The sequence below is a fragment of the Poromitra crassiceps genome (genome assembly GCF_964638095.1).
Source record: "Poromitra crassiceps genome assembly, chromosome: 6".
NCBI lineage: Eukaryota > Metazoa > Chordata > Actinopteri > Beryciformes > Melamphaidae > Poromitra > Poromitra crassiceps.
Genome location: NC_139627.1, coordinates 14,643,940 through 14,658,749, shown reverse-complemented (window position 1 = coordinate 14,658,749; position 14,810 = coordinate 14,643,940). Strand labels below are relative to the sequence as shown.

General features: G+C 43.6%; 1 protein-coding gene across 1 annotated transcript in view; it reads left to right on the top strand.

Annotated features, from left to right (window-relative positions):
* ythdc2 (YTH domain containing 2) overlaps positions 1 to 12,557 on the top strand; it is a 55,257-nt gene extending 42,700 nt beyond the window's left edge. The window contains exons 26-32 of the mRNA XM_083638971.1: positions 853 to 972; positions 2,829 to 2,983; positions 4,779 to 4,941; positions 6,937 to 7,143; positions 8,405 to 8,587; positions 9,437 to 9,512; positions 11,469 to 12,557. Of these exons, the coding sequence (XP_083495097.1) occupies positions 853 to 972; positions 2,829 to 2,983; positions 4,779 to 4,941; positions 6,937 to 7,143; positions 8,405 to 8,587; positions 9,437 to 9,484 (876 nt within the window). The 3' untranslated portion in view covers positions 9,485 to 9,512; positions 11,469 to 12,557. The remainder of the gene's footprint in view (positions 1 to 852; positions 973 to 2,828; positions 2,984 to 4,778; positions 4,942 to 6,936; positions 7,144 to 8,404; positions 8,588 to 9,436; positions 9,513 to 11,468) is intronic.
* The last annotated feature ends 2,253 nt before the right edge of the window (positions 12,558 to 14,810 follow it).

Below are 14,810 nucleotides of genomic sequence, written 5' to 3'. Positions count from 1 at the left end.
CAGTATGCACTGTACATGTACTGTACGCAACACTATATTGTTTAAGACCACTCTAAACTCTAAATGTTACAGGGCCGGCTTGCCCATAACGGTGTCCTTTCCGTTCAATTGTCATTCTCCATTGAGGACATCTGTGAACAATATTGTGCATGTAAATAACGCTTTCTGAGTTGCAAATTTTTTTCATTGATGGACATGAATTTATACAACAGGGTGTTAGCCAAAAGAATAATTATTTGGATGTAGAAAAGTGTTACCTTCCCCCCCACCCCCCACCTGCTGATTACACTAATACCGTCATATACCGTATTCCGGGGTCTAATGTCAGGAAGGTATGAAGGTATGAAAAAATAGATGACGCCCAAGCCTACATGAGAGTGAATCCACATGAAGGTGGACATGTGCCTGCCCTTGCACGAAATTGAATAATGTCATGGTATTAATATATTCTATCACTATCTTTTGTCAAATGATTAGGGCTCATTACAACAACAACAAAATATTTATGAATTAACAAGTTCGAGGCATTGAGTACTGCAACCCTGGCATAGAAAAATGTCCAGCACGTGCGCTGGGTGAAGAGCTTTTATTGCACTGAATGGGCCTCCATTTTTGTGTACCTCATCCAGGATTGAATGTATGTGGTAGCCGATTCTTAAATGGAAGGTTTTTGAGTGGAATGTTCCTTTTAAATTCAGATTTTCTGCTCTTAAAATGGCATTCTTCTGCACAGTTTCCCCCAGAGTTATCTATAGAGGCATTGCCCATACATTTTTATGTTTTATTAAACCTTTATTTAACCAGGTAAAAGACTCATTGACATTTCATGTAAGTGCAATGTGTTGTTGTCAGGTGGCAGGACTGGTGTTTGAGCTGAGGCAGAAGTGGCACAGCCTGTTCCTCAGGAGGATCCGCTCTCCTTCAAAGCCCTGGTCTCAGCAGGATGAGGCCACAGTCCACACCTTGGTCACTGTAAGTCAACTTTACACTTGTATTTGTCTAGTATTAGTATTCAAGTATTCATTAGTATTCAAGTATCCATTAGTATTCATTAGTATTCAAGTATTCCAGGAAAACTTTGCCACTTTTCAGCCAGCTGGGTATCATTACAAAATCAGTCCTATATGCAGATGAAAAATGTTGACCTTCCCTCCGTGTTTCCTGCACTGAGATCCAGTGTTGCCAACTCTTTTCCAAGGAAAGCCGCTATTGGCTGCTCAGAAAGTCGCTAGATGACGTTGCACGCTAATTTGCATATCGATATTCACCTTATTATTTGCCGATTCTGCATGACGTCATTTTGTAATCGTCTTTCCATTTTAGACCCGGAAGTAGATTACGCCTACTGTAATCATTTTTAGACTGTTTTTTAACTGTTTTAAAGTTTTAATATTCTTTCGGGTGAGAACGTAACATTCCACATATGTGACCAGTTTATCAGAATAACGCCTATTTGGAAATATTTAACGAGCAGCGAGGACTGAGAGCGCTGGCTGTGTGACCAGTCAGACTAGCTAGTATCTGTCAAACCCTACTGTACTGGCAGTGAGAAAACACTGTCGACGTGCTTTTGTAACTAACGTTAAATGCCGACCGGTTACAGCCGTCGGCTCCTCGCAGCAGTAACGCTATGAACATGTCACTGAAGTTGGCCGCAGTGTAGCTTCTGAATGTTGCCAAACTTCATTCATAGTGACGTTTTGTTTTGAAATTGGCCGCCAACTAGCGGACCCGGAAGAACAAATACAATTGCGTCTTAACGCCGAAGAGAGAAAAAGTGTGCGTGATCTGCCTAGCCGTTGTAATCATTTATGGTTGTAATATTAAGTGCTGACTCCGCGCGCCCCAGCCAGATTCGGCATACGCCGTTAGAAATGACAAGTAAACCCTATCCTGCTACACTCAGCAGAGGAAAGAATGGAGAGGGGCTGCACTGAAGCACTGTGTGTGTCAAGACAGGCAGAGAGAAGGAGAGAGAGAGAAAACCTGGCAGCAGACAGGCAGAGAGAAGGAGAGAGAGAGAAAACCTGGCAGCAGAGAGAAGGAGAGAGAGAGAAAACCTGGCAGCAGACAGGCAGAGAGAAGGAGAGAGAGAGAAAACCTGGCGGCAGAGAGAAGGAGAGAGAGAGAAAACCTGGCAGCAGACAGGCAGAGAGAAGGAGAGAGAGAGAAAACCTGGCAGCAGCCTCAAGACCGGCAGAGAGAAGGAGAGAGAGAGAAAACCTGGCAGCAGACAGGCAGAGAGAAGGAGAGAGAGAGAAAACCTGGCAGCAGACAGGCAGAGAGAAGGAGAGAGAGAAAACCTGGCAGCAGCCACACCAACTGGCAAATCCATTTGGGATTCAACTGGATTCAACACATTAACATTGCTTCCCGTGGTCAGAAAACGTGGCGAGATTTGTCGCGAGACCCTCTTGAGAAATAAAGTCGCCGGGGTGGGGGGTGACGTCAGCGACGTCACTGGTTCACGGAAGTGCAACAGATCCTGAAGCCACGCCCCAGAGATAGAGAGATTAATTCATTATTAACATGCCGTTGTTTTTCACCCTGCCCCCCATTTCAGATCGATAGAGATATGGTTCAAAAGCGGCAACGTTTTCCTTTAAAAACATAAAAACGTGAGACTGACAGGCACCATTGTAAGGTGTCGAGATTAGGGCAAATCATTTTCATCATCCCAACCACCTCCATCGCCATCCATATGGTCAAAACAGGTTTGTTTGTGTGTATAGATAAGACTTGAAGCAGATTGATATTGAATGTGATCACCTACAGTAGGATGTAGATTGCAGGTGTAAAGGGGGCGGGGCTTACACTACCTTCCCCAGGTGCTTACAGCAGAGGAGCAGGCAGCAGGCTTGCAGCAGCCCACAGGCATTGGCCAGCGGCCCCGGTCTATGCAAGCAGAGAGCCCCCAGACCTCTTCTAAGAACACCAGGAGCACCCCTCAACTGACCACCTCCACAAATACCAGTTATGACAGGTACCTTGACCTTCAGTATTATAGTATTGTTTTTGGTGTTGGTATTTGGTTCTTATGAATGAATGATTCATTCAATTTTTTTCATTCATTCATTTATTCATAATGATACAAAGCTGGTTGAAAATCGCCAGTGTTCCTTTGAGAATGCTGCAACCCACTTTGAATTCTGAAAATCTGCTGATCGGCTGACCCAACCCTTCACAACTCTGATCAACACACAAGACTGATGATGTATTTCCCTGTTTTTTTATTTATTTCATTGCTACCTCATCTGTAAAGGGGAGGAGACTCGTGGGTAGCCATTTTCATTTGTTGTTGGAAAGTAAAATATAACATGTTTATTTCCAGCAGACATTTAAATCAATGTCATGTAAAATTTTTGGGCAATTTTTGGGCAATCGTGATGTTAACTGATGTCACTTATGCATAGACCATCATCAGTGATACCATCAGTGACATCATCGGTGATGTCATAAATCACTGATAATGTCATCAGTGATGTCATAAATCTCTTCTCTGCTGAGGTTATAAATTGGACAACTGGGTTGAGGTAAACACAATAAGTCAAGTGAAGACAATGCAGTTCCACAGAGTTTTTCCTGATCTGATTTTATTGCTCTGCTGGTTGTTTGTGGCCATGGCAGCTGTCTCTGAGGCAAAGAGCACCGCTGTTGGTCACAAACCTCTCCTCACCACCGGTAACTCCACTCCCCCTGCCCGGGAGAGCCAAGGAGGCTCTATTCCCATTACCCGGGACGTGCTCATGTTTATGCCACTCGTCTTCCTGATGGGAGCTCTGTGGCTGAAGAAGCTTCAGAGGAAGATGTACTTCATGCTTTGCCGACACGACACAGCCTGATGCTGAGGAGAGCGAGGAGGAGGAGACTTTGTACAAGGCTTCGCACAGCCTGGATGGATATTTTTGCATGTCCTATTGGATTATAATAGGATTTTATGTTATAAGTTAATTGTTTCATGTATACATTGGTTCACAAACTGTGGTCCATGGGGATCCATCTGGTGGTCCACCAGAGCATTGCAAAAAAATGTAATAAATAATATTGAAAGACAACAGTTTTTACATAATTACACATTAACCCTGAGGAGTACGCTTGGGTAAATTTTCGAAATATCGTGATATTCGGGAAATATCACGATTTTGAACATTTGCTTTCAAAGGCGGTAGGTAGCAGGCTGTTTTAAAGCCAGAGTGTATTTTCTGTGTCTGGTATCATATGAAACTAGAAGACCTAAGGTATCGATTGGTACCAACCATGTCAAGCTAGCTTGTCAGGAAGGTGTCTAAGTAATACGCCAAATTTAGGCTACATCTTGGGGAGGGGAAAAAACATTTTCAAAGGGGCAGTTTGCATATTTTTTAATACATGCAGGCTAATACAGGAAGCCAGTAAGTGCAGAGTGAAAGACAAAGCCATGGTTTGCAATCACATGAAACACATACGGTAATCAGGGGCAATTATCATGCTTAGTTAACTGCCAAAGTATTAGTATGCGGATTTTCACTTCCTACAGTATATATGCATTTTAATTTCACATTTTAATTAAAAAAGAAAATCTGATTTGTTATATAATGCATATTTATATTTTTCTAATTTTTCACTCGTCGTTTTGCAACAGTTCTCATAACTTTTGGTGTATTCTCACATTGTGTATATTTTCCATTTGTAACTGAAACTTGCTTCGGCAAGTGAGACAAAGAAAGTGAGTATTTGTCAAGGCGAGGTCTGAGGTGTGTTGCATCACTGACACCCAGACATGGTCCACTTTCCCTCAGGTCTTCTTCTACGATGGCACCAGCCTCGGCCCTGCTCCACACAAAGCCCTCCAGCAGAGACGACGCCTCCCTGCTCTTTAACCACCACTCAGACCCGCAAGCCTCCAGCCACTCCTCAGCCTCGGTGGGCTTCAACAGCCCCTCTCCCACCTCCACAGCAAAGGTATTCAGCACCTTCCAAGCTAGCCTGCTGCTAACCCATCCTGGTGAATCACGTGAACTCACATTCTGTTTAGTCTAAAAGGCCCTTACACATCAAGAAGAGCGATGTGAATATACGGCACGAAATTGCGATGCGAGTTTTGACCCACCTGTCAATCACAGCCACAGATGTGTACACGTCAGAAGCGAATTTCTGAAAAATCGACCGTGGTTCGAAAAAATAAACGCCGCAACAACGCTCAGCAAAACTTTGCCGTTGGTATGCACGGTTGTATTGACTGATATAGGTTTTGAAAATATTATTGACGTGCGAATTAATCGCACGAAAGAAACGCTCCCGATGTGTAAGGACCTGTACACACACATGTACACATTTTAACATGCGGTCCGTGCCAGACAGACACCAGCTACAAATAGATGTTGCCTTCAAACGCTGTTGGGAATATTGTTGAAATGTTACAGGTACACATTTGAATGAGCCAATAGTGATAAATATCTCATTCAGTGTGTCCTCCCGCCTCCCCACCCCCCCTACCCCATTCCCCTCTCTCCCTATTCTCATCCCTTTAATCTGTTTTTTTACTCTCTACAGGTAACCAGGGATGTTTGGGAACCAACATTATATTGTCTTATTTTATGTATTTTTCAATGAAACTGTATTTCTATATGATTGATTTTCTATTTGACAATTTGTGGTTGTTTGATGCCTATATACTTGATTGTGTACACACCCACCTGGTTAACTCCACCTGTGTCAATTATTCAACCACAACTCTGATTGGCTGTAGTAGCCACCAGCCACAGTATTTTTAGGGGTTCAAGCCCTGAAGGGGCTGAAACCCTATTGTTTTTCACCCGGTTTATTATTATTATTCCCGTTCTTGTTCATCTGCCCCAACGCAAATTCCCGTGAGTTGGTAAATGGTAGAGACCTGACATTTGGCCCAATGACAGATATTGTTGGCTGGTAGGTGCTCAAAAAAGATTTTTTGAATCGGCCTGAAGGTGGCGCTATAATTGAAGGTTTTACGTTAAAGGCCTTAACGGCCACGCCGTTGGTCCGATTTTCAAACTTTTTTTTTCCAGATGTTCAGGTGGACCTGCTCTACAAATTTGCCATAAGGACCCTCAATGCCCGCCCTGAAAGTTTTTGAGATATTTGGAAAAGTTTGGAAAACACATTTTTTGCATCTCCTCCTAGACCGTTGGACCGATTTGCACCAGACTCTCCAGGAAGCATCTTTGGAGCAAGCTCTACAATCCTGAATTTGGAATTTTTGAAATCTACTTTAGTTTCGGAGATATTGATCGTTAAAGTTGAGAGGGGCGTGGCCTCACAGCTAAATTGTCATAATTTCATGACCGATTAAGGAATCTTCACGAAACTTGCAGGAGGTCTTCGGAGACCATCCTAGACCATGTGTGTCAAATTTTGTGCAATTCGACCAAAAGGGGGCGCCATAAACGCCAGAAATGGGCGTGGCTTAACATAAAAAAGGCTGTAACTCCACACCTGTTTGTCCAATGATCGCGAAACTTGTCAGATATATCAAGGAGGATGTCCTAGTCAGAATCAGAAGCTTTGTCATCTGCGCAAGGCTTGAACCCCGCCCATCGCCGCTTGCGGCTATATTTGTGAATGAGATTCACTTTGTCCTTGATGCCCTGATGAAGACTATGTGTCGAAACGCATAGGTGTGAAGCCACTTAATTAAAGGCTTTTTAAAAATTCTGCAAACAGTGTGCCTTGGTAGTTTTTTGGTTCCGACTCTTCACCAAGTTGAATTTACTATTAAGTCAACCAGCTTTGTTTCTACTTATTTCCCTTGGATCCAATGAGCACCTGTTTTTAACACCTGCAGTCGTGAAGCAGCGCTTCCTTTCTCCTCTCTAGTGATAAAGACCAGTTGGAAAGTTGAACCTTACAACTTTTAGCCAATAACTTTCTAAAATAGTAAAAAAGCTCTTTCCTCTGCGTCTCCCCTGTTCCCGGCAGTGCGTCAAGATGCCATCCCCACCAGCAGGCTTGTCATCAGTACGGTACTTTGTCATGAAGAGCAACAACCTGCGGAACATTGAGATCTCCCAGCAGAAAGGCATCTGGGCCACCACGCCCAGCAACGAGCTGAAGCTCAACAAAGCCTTCAGCGAGAACAGCCTCATCTTCCTCATCTTCTCTGTGCAGGGTTCCGGACACTTCCAGGTAATACACCCACAACTGGTGTGGTGTGGTGTGTGTGCGCGTGCATGATGGCACAGAACGTACGTGCTAGCTGACTGGTGTGGTGCGTGTGCGCGTGCATGATGGCGCAGAACGTACGTGCTAGCTGACTGGTGTGGTGCGTGCGCGTGCATGATGGCGCAGAACGTACGTGCTAGCACAACTGGTGTGGTGTGGTGCGTGTGCGCGTGCATGATGGCGCAGAACGTACGTGCTAGCTGACCGGTGTGGTGCGTGTGCGCGTGCATGATGGCACAGAACGTACGTGCTAGCTGACTGGTGTGGTGCGTGTGCGCGTGCATGATGGCGCAGAACGTACGTGCTAGCTGACTGGTGTGGTGCGTGCGCGTGCATGATGGCGCAGAACGTACGTGCTAGCACAACTGGTGTGGTGTGGTGCGTGTGCGCGTGCATGATGGCGCAGAACGTACGTGCTAGCTGACCGGTGTGGTGTGGTGCGTGTGCGCGTGCATGATGGCGCAGAACGTACGTGCTAGCTGACCGCCGGCTGGAGTCTTTGCCGTGCAAAGGCAACGTGGGGCGGCGCAACAGTCGGCCTTCCCTGCCGCCAGTCCTTTGTGTGCGTCTGTCGCAGGCTTAACACGTTTTCTTTTGTTTTGTTAGTGAATTGTGATGTTCATTGGTTGCTGACGGTCATGTTGTTGTTCTGATTTGACTGGAAAATTGTTACAAAATGTTTCTAATACTAAATACTAATACTAAGGGTAGGAAATTGACTAGATAGTAAAATATCCTTTAAGCCCCGTGTACAACACCTGTTACTGTATGATACTTAGATGACTAACCCTAAAACTATGCACAAGGAGATGACACATTCATTATGGTCACAAGCCCATAAGCGATGGCAGACACAGAAGAGAAACGCATCATGTAGTGGTTGTTTGTTGTCTGTCTTGTCAGAGTTCAGTGTCCTGACTGAAGTCACTGACTGAAATCAAATAAAAATGTAAGTGGGGAGAGCGAATAAAATATTCAAATAAACATTCCAGTTGATACATGGAGTAATGGGTGAATAAACCCTGAAGAAAAACATGGCAAACAAACAAAATCGTTCATGAAGCTTTTGGAGCACCTAGTTTGTGTTTGGTTCATGCTCATAATACGAGCAAGTCATATTATGACTTGCTGACTACGACTGCCTGACTCTATGTAGGTTATATAGCACTCTGCCATTCTATATAAATACATATGATTCTAATGATGTCTTTTGTCTTGCTCTCAGGGCTATGCGCGCATGGCGTCGCTCATCAGTCAGGATCAGTGCCAGGACTGGGGCTTCATGGGGCTAGGAGGGCTTTTCAGTGTGGAGTGGATCCAGAAGGATTGTCTTCCCTTCCAGTGCACTCAGCACCTCCTCAACTCATGGAACGACAACAAGAGGGTCCAGGTCAGCAGGGATGGACAGGTGAGAAGATGTCACATGCTCATTTAGTCAGGTGAGAAGATGTCACATGCTCATTTAGTCAGGTGAGAAGATGTCACATGCTCATTTAGTCAGGTGAGAAGATGTCACATGCTCATTTAGTCAGGTGAGAAGATGTCACATGCTCATTTAGTTAGGTTTTTATGCCTCCGCCGGCAATGGCCAGGCCGGAGGCATTATGGTTTCGGGGTGTCCGTCCGTCCGATGTTCGTTAACGCGATATCTGAGGAACGCTTTGACGGAGTTTCCTCAAATTTGCCTCAAATGTCGACTTAGACTCAAGGATGAACTGATTAGATTTTGGTGGTCAAAGGTCAAAGTTCAAGGTCACTGTGACCTCACGAACGCCATTTCTAAGCTCGTTAACGCGATACCTCTGGAACACCTTGACAGAATTTCATCAGATTTGCGTCAAACGTCCACTTGGACTCCAGGATGGACTGATTACATTTTGGTGGTCAAAGGTCAAGGTCACTGTGACCTCACGAACGCCGTTTTCAAGCTCACTAACGCCTTGACGGAATTTCTTCACATTATGCTCAAACGTCAAAGTCTGGACAGACATGGATGTCGACTGCTCACTTGTTGGCGGAGGCATATATCCGCGGTGCGGTCATTCTAGTTTTTTTATGTCCCATTGAGATACCCATGTCTTTAGCAAGGCAGCTTTGGCCAAGAGAGCAACAGGCAGATATTGCATAAGATAAAATACAATGCAGAGGCAGTTACCAGTTAGCACAGATATTACATAAGATCAAATACAATTCAGAAGCAGTTAGCACAGATACCAGTGTAATGACTGCATTTTAAACACTTATTTTGTATCCCTAGGAGTTGGAACCCCAAGCCGGCGGCCAACTGCTTTCGCTTTGGGAGTGAAACTCTGGGAGTCAAGCTCAATGAAGAGGTACAGTACAACATTGCCACTGTCAACAGATAATCTAGACAATCTATACAAGTATCCATGGCAACAGATAATCTAGACAATCTATACAAGTATCCATGGCAACAGATAATCTAGACAATCTATACAAGTATCCATGGCAACAGATAATCTAGACAATCTATACAAGTATCCATGGCAACAGGCACATCGACCTTCTCCACATTTTGTCATGGTATTTTTGCAGTACTAAAATGGGCTCAAATTACGTTTGGGATTTTTGGTCTAAAATGTAACTTTTTGCGGGGGCTTTCTTTGGGGGGGCTTCCAAAATGTAAAAACAATCAAGGGTCCCTGAGAAAGTCTGCTATTTGGCTTGTGGAAGCCCTTCAAACCACCGTTGGATAAATTCTAAAATGCATTGTGGTCAAGCTGAAAAACACAAGCGCTTTCAGACGACGGCGTCGCTTTCACACCCCCTATACCCCCCCCCCCCCCCCCCCATGCTGCCAGTACACCACCCACAGAGCTCAACAGTCATGTGATGTTCCATGACATCAATGTTCCAGAAGAGTATTTCCCCGGTCATATTCTCATTGAGATCTTGATTGTTAACCATAATGTCGTAACCACTCAATGTAGACTTGCCACGGTCGATCCAGTGGTGAAACGATGTCTACAAATCTACAAGATATCCTTTTTCTATTTTTAAATATAAGAAAATTTTATCTGCCTACACGACACCCAATCCGAAGGTGTAACGATGACGTCTTTGATTGGCGGAGCTCGCTGTATGGCCGTCTGTGATTGGTTTCTTTCTCTGACTGTTCTCCCTCTGGCTAGGGTTATGGCTAAGGGCTAAAACCACCACTGAGGGACTGAAGCCATTAACCACTACGAGTCGCGCTGCTTTCAACGTTATGTATATCGGCCTGAGATCAGTTTCGTTCACATTAATGCATAGGAATGCGTCTATCTATGATAGTGTTAGCCATGGAGCTAAATACCTGTAATGGCGCCGGTCAAGACCGGTGGTTCCGCCCACTGCCACTCAGAGTGCTCTCCCATTGGTTGAAACGCTTTGTCACTCAACCATCCGCTAATCTGATTGGCCAGAAATGCCGGGATGCATTATGGGATGAATAGATTCTTCACTCTTAAGAGCAGTTTATCCCATAATACGTACACTCTTTTTTTAAATGTTTTTTCAACTCTGAATCAAATGTTTTATGGTCACGATTCTGTAACTGGACAGTTGGCTTGGTTGCAGGCTTAAAACTCTTAAGATAAGGTTTTTTTCTAAACGTGATGAGAAAAAATGAATGGGAAATACTCCGGAACAGGAGGTGACATCACAATGTCATGTGACTGTTGAGCTGACAGTATATCCCCCTTCTAACCACTAGTCTCTTAAAACAGATGTGTTGGCTCCTCCGCAACTTTCAAATGCTTCTGCCTACCCCGGCGTCTGTACTTCATGCAGGAGAAAGTTGGTCAAAAGGGAAAGTCAGGGAAAATAATGAGCATGATAGGGGGGATGTCCCGCCTTTAGCCGAGACATCCACTCGTATTTCTCCAATCATCTGCTTTTTTTTTTCTTTTTTTAAGATGTGTCGTGACTACCGGTAGTTGAATCCAACGAACTTCCTCCGGTCTGAAGCATTTTTTCCCCCAACTTCCTTTGACCAGGCTCTGTGGGCGTGAAGTACAGGCTACAGACTGTATATGGTGCATTCGAAGAATGTAGAAGAGACAGTCTGGCTTGAGAGACTACTTAACCCCTATTCCTTCCTACCCACCCCTCGAATCCCAACTCTCTAGCACCTTTTTATCCCCACAGCTACGGCCCTTTAAACACTAAACATCCATGACTGACTGGCTGTCCTGACTTTTCCATCTTATGACCCTGGCGGGGCCTCTGGCCCAACGCCATGGTAGAAAGGCTTTATAATAATGAGTAAAATGTTTTATTTTCTTTAGGCATAAAGACTTGAAGGACCTCACTGTCTGCTACTGTCAAGCCAGCAAGATAATGGAAGGACTGAAGTATGTGAAACACTCATGAAGCTCAAATCCCAATGTGGACTCAAAGAGCGCTCTTCAATTCCTCACTTCCGTTTCGTTTTTGTCACCGTTCGACAACAAAGGTACTCGGAAAGGTTTTGGTTTTGTTTTTCTAACAAGAATTTCTGAACGTTTTCATTCAAGAAGGTATTCACCTGTTCAGACGTCATGTTATGTTCGCGTTCCAATGTAAACCAAATAAGCTGAAATGGCGAAGAGAAAATGTACATGAAGATTATTTAAATTTTCTATAACTTTCCCCCAAACTTTGGATAAAAACTGTTGCACCTTTGTTTGTCCCTTGTTCTGGTTTGGCTGCAGGTGCGGTGGTCCAGAGGAAATGAAGGAAAGCTGACAGAATAGACTCGCTCACTGCATAGTAAATTAAGGAAGACTCCTTAGACTGAGACTTGCAAAAATATAATTTTCTTTTATTTGCCCATAAAGTGCTCGGTGCTCATAGTGGAAATAAAAAAGCAAACGTTTCGGTCCTAGGACCTTCGTCAGTGCTTGGTATGCCATACCAAGCACTGACGAAGGACCGAAACGTTTGCTTTTTTATTTTCACTATGAGCACTTTATGGGCAAATAAAAGAAAATTATATTTTCGCAAGTCTCAGTCTAAGGAGTCTTCCTTAAATTACTACTGCAGTGAGCGAGTCTATTCTGTCAGCTTTCCTTCTATAACTTTCCCCCACCATGTTTCAAAGCTTATATTCAGGGTCTGAGTTTTAAAAAATGACCAGAGATGTGCATTAGATATGGCAAATTTTGCTACTTTTTGGTTCCATAAGTCAAGGAGCAATTACATTTACTACCGTTTTTTCATGCTGACATTATGGTTGTTGTTTGTTATAGCTGTTTTTTTATGACTGAGTTCATTCAATTCATTGTTATGCTATGTGTAAGGTACAGTACATTACATTGGGGAAAAAAAGCATTTTGCAAATGCTTCCTAGAGGAAGAAAAAACATTTTGAATTGAGTTTTGAGTAAGTTCATTTAAGCCATGTTTACGACTGTGTTGTAATGAGAATAAACTGAGATTTCATCTTGATGCTGTGTTGCTTGGCTTGTTTACAAGGAATGGGCAGTTTGCTATTGTAATCATTGACCATCCTGCATCAGTTCTAGGGTGGAGACTAGAGACAATGCAGCATGGGCGCACTTTTTTTTTGGGGGGGGGGGGGGGGACCAAACTGACTCATGCACTGCAGTCTGTCGGGTCCCCAGCAGCGCACTCGGCAAGTTTGAAGTCGATCAGATGAATGGTTCTCAAGATAAACCACTTTTTGTGTTGCCAGTAGGTGGCGCTATGACTAGGCGTGTGTCCGAAATTGGGCACCACACTCCGTCGGGGTCCCGAGCAGCGCACTGCCCAAGTTTGAAGTCCATCGGATAAACGGTTCTTGAGATAAACCGCTTTTTTCCCCTTCATTTTTGCTAATAATTTTAAATGTTTAACGTGTGCAATACTTTTTTTCTCCCCTCCAATGCTCCAAGATGAAACTTTGAGTTGTGACTGAATATTCCTATCGCTTGCATGTCGGGGTGATTGATGGGGACTATAGAAATTATTTCAGTGAGTATCGGTACTTTTTGGTGAGTTTTCAATATAAAACTTGGTGAAATGATTTCGGTGGGTGTTTCAGTACTTTTTGAATGCGACAAACCATGATCATTTTGATCACTATAATATGAGATTTTCATACCATTTCATCTCAACAGCTACATTGCTTGTGCCTTACATTCATCAGCTTATTATAAGTAGTTACAAGATGTGAACATCATAATACCTTTATTTTTTCTAAAGACCCTCTGCTCAAAAATGAGTTTTTTTCTTGGTCCTTCCATTGGATGTTGTTCTCTTCACTGTGCAGAATGTCTGCAGAGTTTGACACTAGAAGGCTGTGTCTGCTGAAAGTTTCTCTGAGCTCACTGAAAAGGCCAGCATGAGCTTGTCCAAATACTTGGAGCCAATCCCTGTCCACTATTCAGCAGTTAAAACTTTAAAAATCAACATTAGCATATTTACAGATTCTGGCATTTTTAATGAGGGAGCAAATACCGCTCCCCCAGGGGATGGGTCAAATGCGGAGAACAAATTTCACACATTGTGTGACAATCAGTGGGCCTTTACCTTTACCTTAATATGAGCAGGGGATTATGAGAGAGGAAACCACAGCTTAAGTTTTACCGACATTTCAATACATTTGTGATGGAAAAAAACACCTAGATGTGTTTATTTCTCAGTTTGGGCTTTGGTATCTGATTTGAAAGCGTAAAGAGTGAGACAGGTGGGATTTGAACCTGTGACCACCTACGCACCAAGCAGCTGTTTATCTGACTGAGCTAGAGCCAGACACTGGCCAGTCTACAACAGCTTATTCATAGTGTTCGTGGACAATAGTGTGTTCTTGTTCACAATTTAAATATGGAAATGCATTTGGAGATGGTGCTTTGATGCACACAAGCTATTGCTCCTATATTTAGCAGGTACTTTTTATCCTTTTGAGTCTGTTCAACAGTAAAAATATAGGCATTTGATATATAATGGTCCTCAAGTACAGTAACAGCAAATGCACTCATAAGTGTCATTTATCATCCATCAGCTAAGCCTGTTGCCAGCTGAATAGAATTCCCTCTGAATGTGTTCATATAGGCCCAGCAGCTGTTATTTTACAATTCCCTCTGAATGTGTTCATATAGGCCCAGCAGCTGTTATTTTAGAATTCCCCCTGAACGTGTTCATATAGGCCCAGCAGCTGTTATTTTATAATTCCCCCTGAACGTGTTCATATAGGCCCAGCAGCTGTTATTTTACAATTCCCTCTGAACGTGTTCATATAGGCCCAGCAGCTGTTATTTTAGAATTCCCTCTGAACGTGTTCATATAGGCCCAGCAGCTGTTATTTTAGAATTCCCTCTGAACGTGTTCATATAGGCCCAGCAGCTGTTATTTTAGAATTCCCTCTGAACGTGTTCATATAGGCCCAGCAGCTGTTATTTTACAATTCCCTCTGAATGTGTTCATATAGGCCCAGCAGCTGTTATTTTACAATTCCCTCTGAACGTGTTCATATAGGCCCAGCAGCTGTTATTTTACAATTCCCTCTGAACGTGTTCATATAGGCCCAGCAGCTGTTATTTTACAATTCCCTCTGAACGTGTTCATATAGGCCCAGCAGCTGTTATTTTACAATTCCCTCTGAACGTGTTCATATAGGCCCAGCAGCTGTTATTTTGGAGAAGGCAATGA